The sequence below is a fragment of the Bemisia tabaci genome, chromosome 3 (assembly GCF_918797505.1).
Source record: "Bemisia tabaci chromosome 3, PGI_BMITA_v3".
In the NCBI taxonomy this organism is placed as follows: Eukaryota; Metazoa; Arthropoda; class Insecta; order Hemiptera; family Aleyrodidae; genus Bemisia; species Bemisia tabaci.
In genome coordinates, this window is record NC_092795.1 from 30,044,134 (window position 1) to 30,059,634 (window position 15,501).

General features: G+C 42.5%; 1 protein-coding gene across 1 annotated transcript in view; it reads left to right on the plus strand.

The window, feature by feature from the left end:
• The window catches only part of Gycalpha99B (guanylate cyclase 1 soluble subunit alpha 2), a 308,541-nt gene that overhangs the window by 201,770 nt on the left and 91,270 nt on the right, over positions 1 to 15,501 (plus strand). Inside the window, exons 6-8 of the mRNA XM_019040394.2 lie at positions 1,388 to 1,572; positions 10,652 to 10,893; positions 11,985 to 12,124. Of these exons, the coding sequence (XP_018895939.2) occupies positions 1,388 to 1,572; positions 10,652 to 10,893; positions 11,985 to 12,124 (567 nt within the window). The remainder of the gene's footprint in view (positions 1 to 1,387; positions 1,573 to 10,651; positions 10,894 to 11,984; positions 12,125 to 15,501) is intronic.

Genomic DNA, 15,501 nt, shown 5'->3' on the forward strand with positions numbered 1-15,501 from the left:
CCAGTGATATATGTAATATAATTAGAACATCCTGGGCCTTTCGCAACCTGTCTAGAATATCTACTCTTCATTTACGCAAACCGATAAACAACCAAAATCCACCCAATTAAATCGGCCTTTGAAGTAATTCCTGAGTTTGAAATTAATACGCTGAATTTTTCATGGATAGATCATGAGCATACTAATTTAGAGGATGATGGACATAAAAAGATGGTTCATGTATCTCACTTTCAAATCTGGCTACCAGTTTCGAAGCGTGTATGATCGATTTTTGATATTTCCCCATTTGAAGCTCTGGTAATCGATTATTCAAGTGTTCCATCTCGAACATTCTGTTTATCGATCCTTTTCGATAAGTTTAAATGGCAGATCACCCAGAAGCACACCACACCACTGCTCGTAACTATATTCACACTTCATGCAACCCTAAAAGGTTTATAGATTTAAACTGCACCGTGAAAGTAGTTCGATAGCTTTTGCATAACTGTAGCAAGAGTTCTATCCTATGATCCGAAAATACAATTACTTCAATCGAAAATGCGGTTGCATGAACCGCCGGTCCGGTGCGATATAGAATACCGGACCGCGGTACATATAACGGACAATTTTTTCTCGTTATGTGCAGTTACCAGGAAAGAATTATTCCGGCGTTTTAATATGGGAGTATTTTAATTTATGTATGAATAAACTATACTTATTCCTATCGACGGGTGGAAAACTCGCGAAAAATTCTCAGGCAAAAAGGGATTACTTTCCCCGGCCGACGATGCATAAGATCCCTGCTTGCGGTTATTCCATCGCCGACGCGCCAACACAAAAAGCGCAGTGGTGGCCCGTCTGTCGATGAAACCAGCGTTGCCAATCATTCAAGCAATCTCTTAAGACTGTCTACGAGTGCAAACGGAAATATAGCTAACTTCGATGGCGAAATCGACATCTCCGCATGAAACTGACTGGGTCCGATATGTTTGCTCTGCACTGTTATTGTTTGGCGATATTTGTTGATTTTGTCTCGATTCTGCTCCGTTGTTTACCGATTGCATAGACTGTTATAGACGTGACATCACACCAGTTCTCCTGAATAGGTTTTTTTATTCTTTTGTTCGCAATGATTATTTGCTTTACTTTTCTTTCGGACTACTATAAACCTTGTATTTTTATGCAAAATATCATAACAAATATTTTGCTATTTGCGTCACGGGAGAGTGAGCTATTAAAGGTAAAATTTAAGGATGAACCAACAGTGTTGCAGTCTGAGATAGGTTTTTTTAACTTTACCGGCTATTTTTCTCTCAATTCTACCAACTGGGGGTTATTTATATCCATCGCAAATTTTGTACCTGCCCGTGGCATGCATTTGTAACTTTTTTTTCGCTTATTGTTTCAGGCTGTGTCCGGGTTCGTCTGTACGCTGGGTTCAAAGCCGGACGAACTGGATTTAGTGTTCACGACGGACAGACCAGCCGTCGCCTTCCTCTTAGCTGGTTCACTCAAAGCAATCGCACTCCAATTGTACAATACCCAAGCCACAATTACGCTAACCTCCATTTTACAAGACTTGAATCATTATAGGTAAGTCGATGAAACTCCATTTGTCTCTCTCTGTCCAGTGGGGATTTTCGTAGATTGGAAATTCCATTTTTCAGCCCCTTGGAGAACGATGCGGCAGTCCATCGATCAATTGACAATAATTTCTGGATTTTAAGACATTTCTTTAGTTGGCTCCTCAGCATTCCGGAGAGCGATTTGATTTGCGATCGATCAATCGATCGGTTCTTGATTTTAAGACAATTTTTTAAGAATTTCCGATCATCACGTTAAGCAGTAATTCAAAAGGCATTTCAACACAAAGCTTGACCAAACAGCATTTTGAAATAGCTTTAAAAGCACGTCCCGACTGAATATCGCAGATCAAACGCGAAACTAGTCGCCATACTCGCTCATATACTGTAGAAGAGTGTTTGAACACTTTGGCACAATAAGCGCTCAGGAAGGTCAAACCAAACCTTGGCGACCGTGATTTCGGAGAAAACCTATTTTCATTTTTTCAGAAAAATTAATTTTGACCCTTTTTTGAAATGCTCACAAAATATTTTACACGGTATGAAAGAAACCGGCAAAAATTCTGAAAAACAATGTTCCCTTGTTTCCTTTTGAGAGAATAAAATGTGAAAATAAAACTTCAACGCCGCAAAGTGAGATGTTTTGCGAATTTTGCAAAGGGTGTATTACGTTCGAAGACCACGGCAAGAACGCTGAAGAAGTGAGCTAAGATAAGTAATATCCTCGATCATCATTTAACTAATTTCGGAGAAAATATGACGGAATTATAAAACCTGAGCTTAGGTGCATTAACGAGTAATGTCACTTCTAAATTTTATAGTGGCAATACGGAGTGAAATGAAACTCTCAGATACTTTTCGTCGAGGCAAAGAAGGAAACGAATGCGTTCATCGCGAAAAGAGAGGGCGGCACTGGGAGAGAGTCGCCGAGTTAGACGACACCGACTTAATCAATTACATCATTATACAGTTTGTCAGTTGCGACCTCAAATGGGTTTTTAACCCAGTTCTTTCTCCTCAAAACAATGAAGCTTGCCTGCGTAATCTTTTACGCTCCGTTTTTCTTAAACAACACGCCATTTCGTTCCCCTCGGTGAGGTTTCCCCTCATCCCCCCCTCAACTCCCCTCCTTCAGCCTATCTCATCAACCTTATCCCCATAGTCTTTCCTTTCCCGTTTCCAAACGTCCCGCTCCCAAGAGTTATTGCTGTTTAATTCGTCTTACTTCAATTGCTCTTACAGGCGCCGCTTTCATAAACCGGTTTTAATCTGCAATTTTGCCGTTAGTACTAAAAAAGAACGCCGTATGGGCACTCAAAGGTTGCCAAATTTATTCTTATAAAATAATTATTTTTGAGATTTTTTGGTTACATCTTGCAAATAGGAACTACAGTCTCTGGCTCAGTTTAGAAACAACGTATGCACCATTAGTTTCCCTACGCACATACGCGTTTTAGAGGATGGATGAGCTAGAAATCGCAGTTCCCAATTATTGCAAAATGTAGTACATTTATATGAATGGTGTCCTTAAAATTTTCAGAATGATTACATGAAATCGCAGGTAAATTTTTTTAACAGTTTTCCTACCTCTGGTTAAACTTGATCCTCCGATTAAATAAAACTTTGAGTCCGATTTTGAAAAATCTAAACCTTATACATTTTTTTCTTTTTACGCATGAATACCATTCATGGATGCTCTGCTTTACAAATCAATTAGAAAATTTGAAGCAAAGATTTTATTTCGCAAGCTGTTATAATACCTGCTACATTCTATCCGTAGGATAAATCCGTTATAAGGTCAGCCTCAGTGGTGTAGTGGTCAAGGCCGTTCGCTGCCAACACTGAGGTCCCGAATTCAATTTCCGAAGGCGACTAATACTTGAGGACACTCAACTATCAGTCATCGTTACCGTGGATGACCATGCCACTCCAATACCCTGACGGGTAGCGGGTAGCCCCTTCGAGGTAACAGGGTGTGGGAGGGACATAGTCACCCAGTAAGTTATCAGTCTGCACTGTTCGACTGGGTTGTGAAAAAATCGGCGATCACTATTAGTGTGCGCGACTGCCAGCGCTACCAATCAGTGGAGATTGCAACAACACAGCCCAACTCGGTGGAGACATGGCCGTGCTCCGAAAATCCGAGCTGGCATTCATGAATGATTTAAGAAAAAAAAAAGTCCATCGAAATATTGCGAATTGGAGCTGTATATCCTTATTCCCGAAGATAAAGCAGTACCTTTGAAAGAAATCTAATAATAATATTCAAAGCAGTAGTTTTTCGTCTTAAAAATTGAACAAAAAAAAAACAAAAAAAAAAACCGCAAATGGACCGCGTTAAACAAAAAGGAACCAAGCCACATATGCTATTGCCAAATTTGATCGGGCAATTTAATTGTTTACATGGAAACGGTTGCGCGGATTTTTGTGCGAATTTCAGTGAATTTTCTCCATAATACAAAGCAAATCCCTTAAAATTTTCAAAGGAATTCGCACAAACGTTCTCTTGTTATAAATAACATTTCCCTGTTAAATTTGGCAATAGCTGATGTGGCTTGGTTCCTTCCTATTTAACGCGGTCCCAATATCCTCGTTTGTTGCTTTGATGTGACAATTCCACACGAGGGGAGCTCTTAGACTACATCACTGATTTCTGAATGGACGCTCAAAAACAAAGCGCAAAATATGACGCGTTTACTCGAATTTCATTCTTCTTGTTATTCCCTGGCAAATTTCTCGAGGCAGCCAGGCTAAGTCTCGCGAAGAAGGCGTGTATTTCATACTTAAGTGTGTAAAATTTTAATATTTCAGGAATTCTCGGCAGTTGGCCAACTGAGTCCCCGGGATAAAAATTAATCTGCCTTGAGCCGGGGGCGTAGGAGTGAATATTATTTCTTGCCAACGAAAAAGGGATGGCGGGAACGTAAAGAGGGTGGTGATGCTCGAAAAAAGGGGGATAAAATAGTGTGCGAGTCTCATTTCTTTCATGCAACCCTATTTCTCTCTCTCCATCGGCGAGCTCTTGGAGGAGACTCATTCCCTTTAGGGGAAGCTTTGTCGCGGTTAAACTGTTTTCATTGTGCGTATACTTTTACCACAAAAACAGCAATTTTCCTGTAATTATGCACACAAAAATTCAGGAACTTTACGTCGCTTGGCTGACATAGGGGCGTAACTACACATTGAGATGAGCCCGGGAAAGCATTGAGTTAAATGGACGACAGGGCTCATCGCGAAGTGCAGTGACGCTTTTATGTCAGGACGGCGACGATTAAGACCGGTGGAAACCGGTGGAATTATCCGCCTCTCTGGTAAAGGGCCAATTCTATCATGTACGTACCGCTGCTGCGGGTTGATTATTGAAATTGATAGACAAAGCTATAGACAAAGAAGATAAAGGGAGTATGGATCCTACTGGTTTAGAGTGGACGATTCCTACAGACTAAGAACATTTTTAATAAATAAATAGGTAAATAAATAAATCAGTAAATAGATAAATAAATCAGTGAATGGATAAGTAGATAAATAAATAAAACATTTAAGGAAATCAGGCAGCTACGACGCAGTTAGACTGATTCAGGCTATCCGTGCAACTCATACTTTGTTTACTGCCGTGCCAAGGAAGAACGCCGTATGAAACTTCAGGCGTTGCCAAATTTCCCTGGATAAAACACGAATTTCCTGGTAAACTAATGAATATTTTCCTTCCAATTTTCCAGATAATTTTGCACGCAGTTTCACCTCAAGTTTCTGAAAATTTCATTGAAAAATATTCATAACTCTCCTCCAAAATAAACTTTTTATCGAAGGGAATTTGGCAACTCTCGAATGCTCTTACGGCGTTTTTCCCTAGCACGGCAGTGTAGTGGTCCATTCAAGCGTTGGACACGTCAATTTTCCGCGAGTCCCATTCGACAACGGCGGATCGCCGCGGGGCGGGCGGGGGCACTATTTTATTTATTTATTTTTTAATTGAATTCGTTCCTGGGCGAGCTCTCGCGTTAATCCGGATGAACCGCGGTGGCGGCGGCGGCGGCGGCGGCGGCGGCGCACATTGGATCGAGTCAATAGGAGAGGTCGGACAAAATTTGGAAACTTTAAACGCTTATAACTCCGTTTATACAAAACTTTGAGGTTCTAAAAGTGGTTCCATTGGTTTCCTCGTTAAACCTTCCAAGAGCACCCCTTGAAATTTAAATTGTGCCGAAATAAACATCAAAATTTGCAGTTTTGGTCAAAAATTTCATGTCCGACCTTCACAATTGACTCGATCCACTGTGCGACGGCGGCAGCGGCGGCGGCGGCGGCGAAGATCGGAGCTGCAGCGACCATAAACTGCCACGCGGGCGAGATAACGCTTTTCCGAAGGCAGAGCCAGAACCCGGGCCCGGCCGAACGACAGCCAGGACGAGAGATAAAAGGGCCGCCGCAACTGTACATCGCGTCAATGGGAGAGATCGGACAAAATTTAGCAACTGGAAATGCTCATTATTCCGCTTATACACGACTTTGAGGTTCTGAAAGTGGTTCCATTGGTTTCCTCGTGGAATTTCCATTTTGAAACACCCCTTTAAATGTAACATCCGGCGAAATAAACTTCAAAATTTGCAGTTTTAGTTGAAAATTTCATGTGCGACCTCCAGTGGCGTGGCGTGAATTGCGATATATCGATTGTTATGCCATTTAAATATATGGAAAAGGATCGATAAACAGGGTGTTCGCAGCAAACGCCTTAATAATCGATTCTTTACCATAGGTTTAAATGGCATAAAAATCGATAAATCGCAAAGCACGCCACGCCACTGGCGACCTCTCTAATTGACTCGATCCACTGTGCGCCGTTTGTCTCTTTGCCCAGAGAATCTCCGCCGACAAGAGACTTTTATCCCCCCATTACACCCCCTAACCCCCCCCCCCCCGCTCTTCGCTTTTGAGGATGTCCTCGCGCTATCTCGTTCGTTCTTTCATAACTCCTTGCACGACAAGCGGGGACTGTCCTTTTTTTCGGCCGTCGAGTGAGCGTCGAGGGTGGGGTTGTTCGCGTGACTCCGAAATGGGCGCGTCGGAGGAAAACGGGGGAAGGTACGAGGGGACGGATATAAGGCACGGAAGACAATGCCCGAATCATCTCTCTCCCTACGAAAGAACATAACTACATATAAACGCAGCGAAATTTCTACTAATAAATCGTGCTTTTACCTGGGAACCATTGGGTTTTTCTGACAGAAAATTGTAAGGATATTTCTTCTTTCCACGCGTAACAATCAGAGAAAAATTGGACAGAAACTGCTCTGTCACAAATTTATGAAAATTGAATTGCTTCAGTCAATCTTGCTACCTTGAGATGGAGTTTCGTTCTTTCCGCCGGAAGACAACGAAATTGTTCAAGTTTTGTGCTTGCTTGGTGGTCGAGACAAAAATAAGGTCGGTTGGAGTCAGGTGATTGGTTCTCTCTTTTGTCACTCTCTTGTTAGGCCTTCATTGGGCTGGATAATCACAAAAAAAAAAAAAAAAAAACCGCCTCTGTGACCAACGACGAGTTGATCACATACACATGTAAGTCGCTGTAACAGCGTTTCTTGGACCCTTAGGGCTGGTATTTGCCACTTCTATCTTCCTAATCCAGAAACAAGGAGAAGCCCTCTACTAACACGTAGGCAACAGGTGGAGACTTTACGCTCAGGGTTCCAACATTTCCTTCGCGACGTTTACAAGGCAGCAAACGTCACCACCCCTATGTGGTTGTTGAATGTTGGAGTCCCAAAAGTAAAAGTTTCCACCAGTGTCAAGATACCAGTGGAAACTTTTTCTTTGTGTTCGGCTAATCAGCGATTTCTTCACGGAGAAATAGCTATGATTTTATAAAGCGATTTGTGGTTTTATAAAGCGCCGTGCTTGCCAGCTCGGAACGCGCACTGACGCCTACAAACCTAACGGGATACTTCAAGCATTGCGCAATGCGTGAAGTATCCACTTAGGTTTGTAGGCGTCAGTGCGCGCTTCGCACTGGCAGCACGCCGCGGCTCTCCTGGCGGGTGGGTGGTGAACGATTTCTTACGGGGAAAGCACCCTGGCGAAGAAACTCGTATATCGTGTAATTGTTTTTTTTTTTTTTTTTTTTTAATTTTTGATTTTAATTTTCGACTTTTAAAATTTCACACTGGTCGTGTGAAGTAATTAGTGAACTCTCAACGCTAGATGAAGTGTAATAATGAAAGGCGGGTCGTGCGCCATGTGCGCTGCGGACGGCGCAGGGCGTCTCCTGAAATTCTCCCCTGTGCTCTGTCGATCATAAATAGAACCAGTAGCGATTTTTAAATGAGGCAAGCTGCCTCACGAAGCATCGATTATATCACATGCATTTAAATGGAGGAAAACCAGTGTTGCCAACTTGCAAGAATCTGGAACTGGGATTCTGAGGTTTTTTGAAAATAAGGTCATACTCAAGGAAATGGGAGGAAGGGAGTCCGCGTGATGGAGGACGGAAGGAGGGGTTTTGATACTGAGTGGCGTCAATGCATCATTCAAAAATTGGTCTGCTGATTTGTTTTTTTAATTTTTCCACGTATTAAGTCAAAATTTCGACAAAAAATGCCGTTCTCCTTTTTTTTTTTTCCTCTTTTTTTTGGTAAAAGGCGGGATTCAGAAAAGCGTGATGTAATTGTTCAGGGGCACAGTCAAGCGTGACAGACACGTGACGAGAGGAAGGGGGTCTCTAATTCAGAATTTCAGCGTGACGTAATTTAAAGAATCAGAAACAGAGAGCTGGATTGCATTGCAACGTTCCAAAGTTTCATTTTAAAATTTATTCACTAACTCAGAAACGGTTGCCGAGTTTCTTTTGACATTGTTTCTGAATCTCATTTGACGGAAATTTCCTGAAATATATGAAATGAAAAATACACCTATTAATCAGTCGTAAATACTTCTTTAGATGCAACATAGCAGCACTGTTAGTTAAGCCCCACCCCTCCCCTGCTCTCACATCATTGTTTACGGACGATCTTCATCTTGGACGGACGTATCAGTAAAATAGGATAATCTTACACAATTATTTCGGTAAAATGTCGAAAAAATGTTGCATGTGTGAGGAATTTGCGATTTGACTGTTGATTCTTAGGTAAAAGTTTGCGAGAAACACGATGATGCCGCCGGTTTTCTTTGAAATCAACTCCCAAGCTTAAAAAAAGCTCTCAAGTTGAGGCCAAAATGGAGGGGATATCCCACGCTATCCTGACAGTCCACCACTACATTAAGACAAACTCTCCACGCAAAGATAGGGAGCAAATACATTGACAGGGCTGTCACTTTATTTGGGGACTCCAAGACTAAAAACATGGCAACCTGCTGATGTATTTGCTCCCTATCTTTGCATGGAGAGTTTGTCTTGATGTAGGGGTGGACTCTGAGGATAGCGTGGGATATCCCCTCCATTTTGGCCTCAACTTGAGAGCTTTTTTGAGCTTGGGAGTTGATTTCAGAGAGAACCGACGACATCATCGTGTTTCTCGCGAACTTTTACATAAGATTTAACAGTCAAATCGCAAATTCCTCACACATGCAACATCCCCATTGAAGGCATATTTTGAAGGGATGATACCGGCAACACGGTGGTAGCGGCGGGCGCTCGGCGAAACTTTTTATCGACTCAATGCAATTTGTGTTAACGGCGCGGTGTTCTTGCCGGGTTGCTCGGTGCCCTGGAGCCCTGCCGGCGATCCCGCAGGTATAAAACACGTTTTTCCAAGGTTCCCCCCCTCCTCGCCCTCCCGATTGTCAGCCTCCCTCGCCGCTTATCCGTGATCCGTGAACTGTAAGCTTCCTCCATCCAGCTAGTTATCGCGTATCGGGGAGCGGGGATGATGCCACTTCGAGTCCACGCCATCGTTCAAGCCCTCCGAAGGGATGCGTTCCCGAAACCGTTCGGCTAATCGAGACACGACGTCGCCCCTCCCACGTAAGGGCGTATCTCGATGCCACATGAGCCCTATTTTACATATAAACCCATGCTTTCTGGAGCTCATGCTGAGATCCAGATACGTTCTTACGCCAGAGGAGCGACGACGAGTGTCCCACCCCACGATCGTGTGAACAGGGTCGCTTGTTTACCGATCGCGGATCGATTTCGACTCGTTTCGGCACCGCGTAATCACAACGATTACGGGGTTAGAAAAATATGCACTCACGCGACGTTGTAATTCGGGGCGGAGATGCAACATTGCACGATCCAGTTCATTCACAACTTAACTAGTCGCCAGACTGTGCCTGAGGTGGAGCAAAAGTCGCACGTTTTCTCTACTAATGAACCTCGCGTAGAAAACGATTTGACAACGGAAAGTTTGGATATCACTTGAAAAGCGAGGAGTCAACAATTGTTCTGAACATACATCAAGTGAAAGTAAACGTGTACAAACGATGTCATTTGTATTTTCGGCATTTGACCAATGTTACTCGTAAACAAGGTGTATGTTGTTGAGAAGTTCATTTCTGCCGTGCTAAGGAAGAACGCCGTACGAACATTCGAGAGTTGCCAAATTTCTTTCGATAGAATGTTTATTTTTGCGGGAGGTTATGAATATATCTCTCTGAAATTTTCAATAACTTTGGGTGAAATTGCGAACAAAATTATCCAAAAAATTGGAAGAAAAATATTTTTAAGTTTACCGAGAAAGTCGTGTTTTGTCAGAGGAAATTTGGCAACGCCTGAAGGTTCATACGGCGTTTTTCCTAAGCACGGCAGATTGCCCGACTTCCCGCTGAATGAATCGTTTTCCTCGCATAATTTTGAAGGTAAAATATGCATAAGGCTTTAACTCATTCCTACTTGATAATCCAATCCTCAACTTGTCTTATGGTCCATTGTGTAAATGAAGCAAGAACGGAGCGCGATTCGCAAGGAACCCCTTCAAGTCGGCGTGATACCTCCCCACACGGCTGGCTAGGCCGAATAGTTGCATCCTCGAAAAACCGGAAAATTGTTGCAAGTACTTAGAAGTACGTGTCCTGGTTGGTCAAATCTTGTATCCCGCGCTACATCAAGACTTTCTCGACAATATTTTTTCATTTTCCAACTGATATGTTTGTTTCAGGTATCAAATTATCGTGGGCTCGACGTCGGCGGAGACGGGGGAGCACGACGGGGAGGAAGTGGAGACGGTGACGCGGGCGCTGAACGGGGTTTCGCTCTCGTCCTCGGCGGCCGACCTCAAGATCGGAGTAGTGAGCTTCTGCAAGGCCTTCCCGTGGCACTTCGTCATCGATAGGAAACTAGACATCGTCCAGCTCGGCGCTGGCTTCATGCGACTCTTCGGCTCACGGCTCAAAGACGCAGGTAACTTCATTCTCGAACCATCCATGATACTTAGAGCTAGACAAAGAAGAAAAAAATGTCTGATTATATGAAAATGATCTAAGTTTCCGCGCACTGAGTTCAGACTCAGTGCGCCTGCGGATGATGAAAACGCTCTGCGGACCAAAGAAAATGGAAGTTGCAAAGATGTCTTCAGGTCTATTCCACATTTGGAAGTTGAATATTTTTCCCGAGAGTTAATGGATTTACTTTTGATCATAAAATAAATAATATTAATCATTTACCAATAGAATGGAGATCATTGGTACATTGTTGTGGTTGGCCAGGCCGTTGTGTTGGCACAGGCCAGGCCGGCAAAATTTCATGAGAAATAAAATATTGAAATTTCAGAAATTTATGGAAGATATTGAAGAATACCGATTCCTTTTAATGTTTCGGAAAACGTAAAAATTGAGACTTTCTTCTATTTTTGTGCGTTTTAATGCGGGTTGCATACTCTAGCCCCTGAAAAATATGAAATGTTTCACAGCCTCGTGAAATTTCATGAAATATTTCAATGAAATTTCCAATCTTTCATTCTTCCTTACGTTTCATGCCACCCTGGTCTGAGCCACTGGTATGCTGAACCAAAGACTTCGGTTGCTGAACCAAATACCTCGGTTATGGTGAATGGTATAAAAACGAGATGAAAGCCAAACAACTGAGTGTATTCAACTAAAACTCTTTACAACGGCAGAGTTTTTGGGTGTTCGTGAGCTGAATTTTCATCTTTTGCTTGTTGTTTTAACATCATGCCGTTGAATGCACACAATTATTCGGCTTTTAGCTCGTTTTTATATCAATCACATAGCTCAGTCAGCCAAATTTGGCATTAAAATGTACTTGGTTACCTGGACACAAGACTTCGGTTTGTACGATGAAATCTTCTGTGTTGGCTGCTTCTCGTTAAACTCGTCCATCTTGCCGCAGTTTTAATGCTAAATCAGCATCTCGTGATAATATTTTATACAGATTTGGAATACTGCCCAATGTTTTTTTAAACTTATATGCCAAAAGGAAATAAGAAAAGTCCAACAGTTTCTAATGATACACTTTATTTTTTATGTTCACAGGAAGATTAGTAACAAATTATTTCGAATTTAGAAGACCCAGGGTTTCAGCGGTTAGTTTTAAAGGAATTTTAAATAGGGTCAATTCACCGTTTGTATTAGCGCTGAGGTTACCTTCACCACTTAGTTGTTCACCTGCGGAGGTAAGTCGCTTCATTATTTCGCTCTTTTTAATTGTTTTTTGCAGGGAAATCAAGAATTTCGAAGGTATCGATCCTTGACTCTTTAAGTAGAATTAAGGATATTTTGGAGATCATTTCTTTAATCCAATAAGATCTCCTTTCCTCGAAACCGTATGTTACCAACCGAAGGCGGGGCAAGGTGTAATTTTTCACGCAGTTGCAAAGTCTAAAATCAGCAAAATTGTATTGGAGACTCTAGATTTCAATTAGTCGTCCAATGCAACATTTTGCGAGCAACACAATGACATGACTGGTTCTTTCTGAAATAAACTCCCAAGCTCTAAAAAGCTCTGAATGTAAAGGAAGAACACCATGCTCTGCAAGGGAGTTCACCTCCAAAGTCTCAGAGCGCAGGTAGGGGATGAATACATTAACATGGTTGCCGCTCGGTACAGAAACTCACTTTTTCAGAGAATTGAGTTTTATTTCAGAGTTGAATGGCTTTAAGCAAGAAGGAACCAAAGTTTGCAAGTTAAAAGGTCAGTTTATTTGCCGATGAAGGATTGCCTGGTCACAAGCGGCCGTGTTTTGGGGAACCGCATGAAATTCCGCATGGACCATACTCAATCGCTGAAGATTGCCTTTTTTTAAAGACCGTAGTCGTATACTTCAAACCCTCAAAACTCCGATTACCATATATTTGAGCCATTCGTCTTAAAAACAATGAGTAACGTTTCCAAACTAGATCAGATCGTGGAATTATTTGCTTCGGTTGCAAAGTAATAATATGAAGGTGCTCCTGGAATTTTCTACCTAAATATTTAACGATAGAAGAAACAACTTAATCGGCCCGAAACACTGACAAAGAATAACCACTTAAATCGGGACTAAGGCCGCAAATAATAAAAAGAGCAAATAAAATAAAAAGCCCGGGACGTTTCGCAGGAAACACACCCGCATTTTCAACTGGCAAAAACAAAGAAAATTAGAAAGAGGGACACTATGAGCCTCACCAATGCAATCGTGAGACTGATAATGCAACCAAAATAAAGGAGTAAGTGCAATTTGAAACATAGTGTCCTTCTTTCTAATTTTCTTTGTTTTTGCCGGTTGAAAATGCGGGTGTGACCCTTGCGAAACGTCCCGGGCTTTTTATTTTATTTTATATGTTATTTTTATTATTTGCGGCCTTAGTCCCGATTTAAGTTGTTTCTCTGTCTAAATGTTTAACCTGTGTTTACTCATTTCTCAATTCGAATTATTCGCATGTGAGTTGCATACTTAAATCTGTACTGCGAAGCTTTCGTTTTTGCGTTTAATCTATCTCCTAGTTTTTCTCATATAAAATTGCTTCCTAAACCACCCTTTTGGCTAAATCTAGATTTCTAGTTCTCCTGCAGGAATATGCCCGTCTCATAAATTTCCAAAGATGACCAGGCCTCCGTGCACGGTTATTCACGAGTGTTGAGTTGGCAACGTCGCGAGACGAGTGTGATTATAAGGCCACACGCGGCGCTCATACCCATCCATTAGGCTACGTTATTCAATTACGTCTTTTGTTTGACAACCACTTGATTTATACTGTTTTCCGCGATCCCGTTTCGGGGGACGCCCAGAGTGGATCCCCACCCCCCTCGCATCCCCCCGCGAGAGGTCATGATCCCCCCGAGCCGAGGGCACCGTTTCAAGCCGAATATTCGCCATCGAGAACCCTTGTCTCGAGGGACATAAACACAAGAGGCTGCATCAAGATTCTCGGAAGATAGCAGTGATAATTGACTGCACGCGACGAAACATCGTGTTTTGATGAAGGATCAGCGGAAAACACGTGTCACGAGGCATTTTGAAAGGAGAGCAAAATGCGCAACCTCCATCTCGAGGTTGCGATTCTTCATTCCTATTTTATTTTGTTAAAGTAAAATTGCATAATTTTTTAATAAAAACAAATACGAATACGAATACGGAAAGAGAGGATGATTTACGTCGTTTAAAAAAAGCATGTAACTCATCATTTCGGCAGAATTCAGCAGAATCATCTCGGGGTCTATATATACCGTGTAAGTCCAAAATAATGGTCAAAATATGAAAAATGTGTAAGTTCAAGCCTTAAACAAAAGTTGAGCTTGGTGGAAATTTTCGGTCACAGGGGACGAATAACGGTTTCCACCACCACAATTTCCGGTTACCTGAATCGAAAAAGTTCGGTGGTCAATACGCTGAAGTTTGGTATCTTAATTGTGTCGATCTCTTTTCCGCGTTGCATATCTCCGTTCTTCATTGAGAACCATCCCCCCCCCCCCCCCCACCCCGACTTCATTTTCCATTCATGGTTGATAAGATCGGCATTCCGAAGTTCAATCATTCTTTTAAATTGACTTTTGCCTTAAAGAGAGAATTCCGTTTTTTCCGCGTTACACTGCATTGATTAACGTCTTGCCGTATTTAGTGGAGTAAAAATAATAAAATAAAATATAAACCTCAGCGTTTCCTCGTTTCTCGGGCGTTTCTGGGCGATTACATTCAATTTTGACTCGGAGACAGGGGCTGTTTCCCGTTTTTCGGCGGGGCGGTCGGTGTTCCGGCTTTGGGGGTTTCGTTTTTCGTCTTTAAGAACGGCGGGATCGGGGGCACGCTCCGAGTTTAATTGGGCTCTCATAACAAGCCGTCGGAGCCCTGAAAAGCCCTGAAAAGCTCATTGGATGAACCTGCTCCCGCTCTCGGGTTCATAACCTCCGATTCCCCGATTCCCCGAGTGGCCCGAAAAAAGCATCGCTGGAACCTCACGCAGGATTGCGGCCCTCTCGAGAGCCACGGGTGGTCTACGGGGAAGCTGCCAGATCTCCGCGGAAAATTTAGTCGATTTAGCCCGTGCCTCACGGAGAAAAAAACCTCGTGCGTGGGATCCGAAGTTTAGGTCATATGGATCTCTGAAGTTTTCGGATTGAGCATCTGAACACTTTAGATCTAGCTTTCGAGGTTCCGATCACACATCTGAAACTTCAGTTCTTACGTCTGAAGTACTTCGGTTTTCACATCCAAAGAACCTCGGTTCTCGCATCCGAAAAACCTCGGTTCTCACATCTGAAGTACTTCAGATGTAAGAACTGAAGTTTCAAATGTGTGATCCGAACCTCGACAGCTGATCTAAAGTGTTCAGATGCTCAATCCGAAAACTTCGGAGATCCATAGGACCTGAACTTCGGGTCCCACGCACGAATTTTTTTTCTCCGTGCTGATTGACAGTAGTTTTGAGATTTCTAACATCTTATGTGGGAGGAGACTTAGACGGAGAATAAGAATACGAAGGAATAAGAGAAAGAAAATAGGAAGAAAGGTAAAAAGAAAAAATTGACAGAAGTAGAGAAAAGGAATCGCTCGATAAGCAGAGAGAAAGAAAT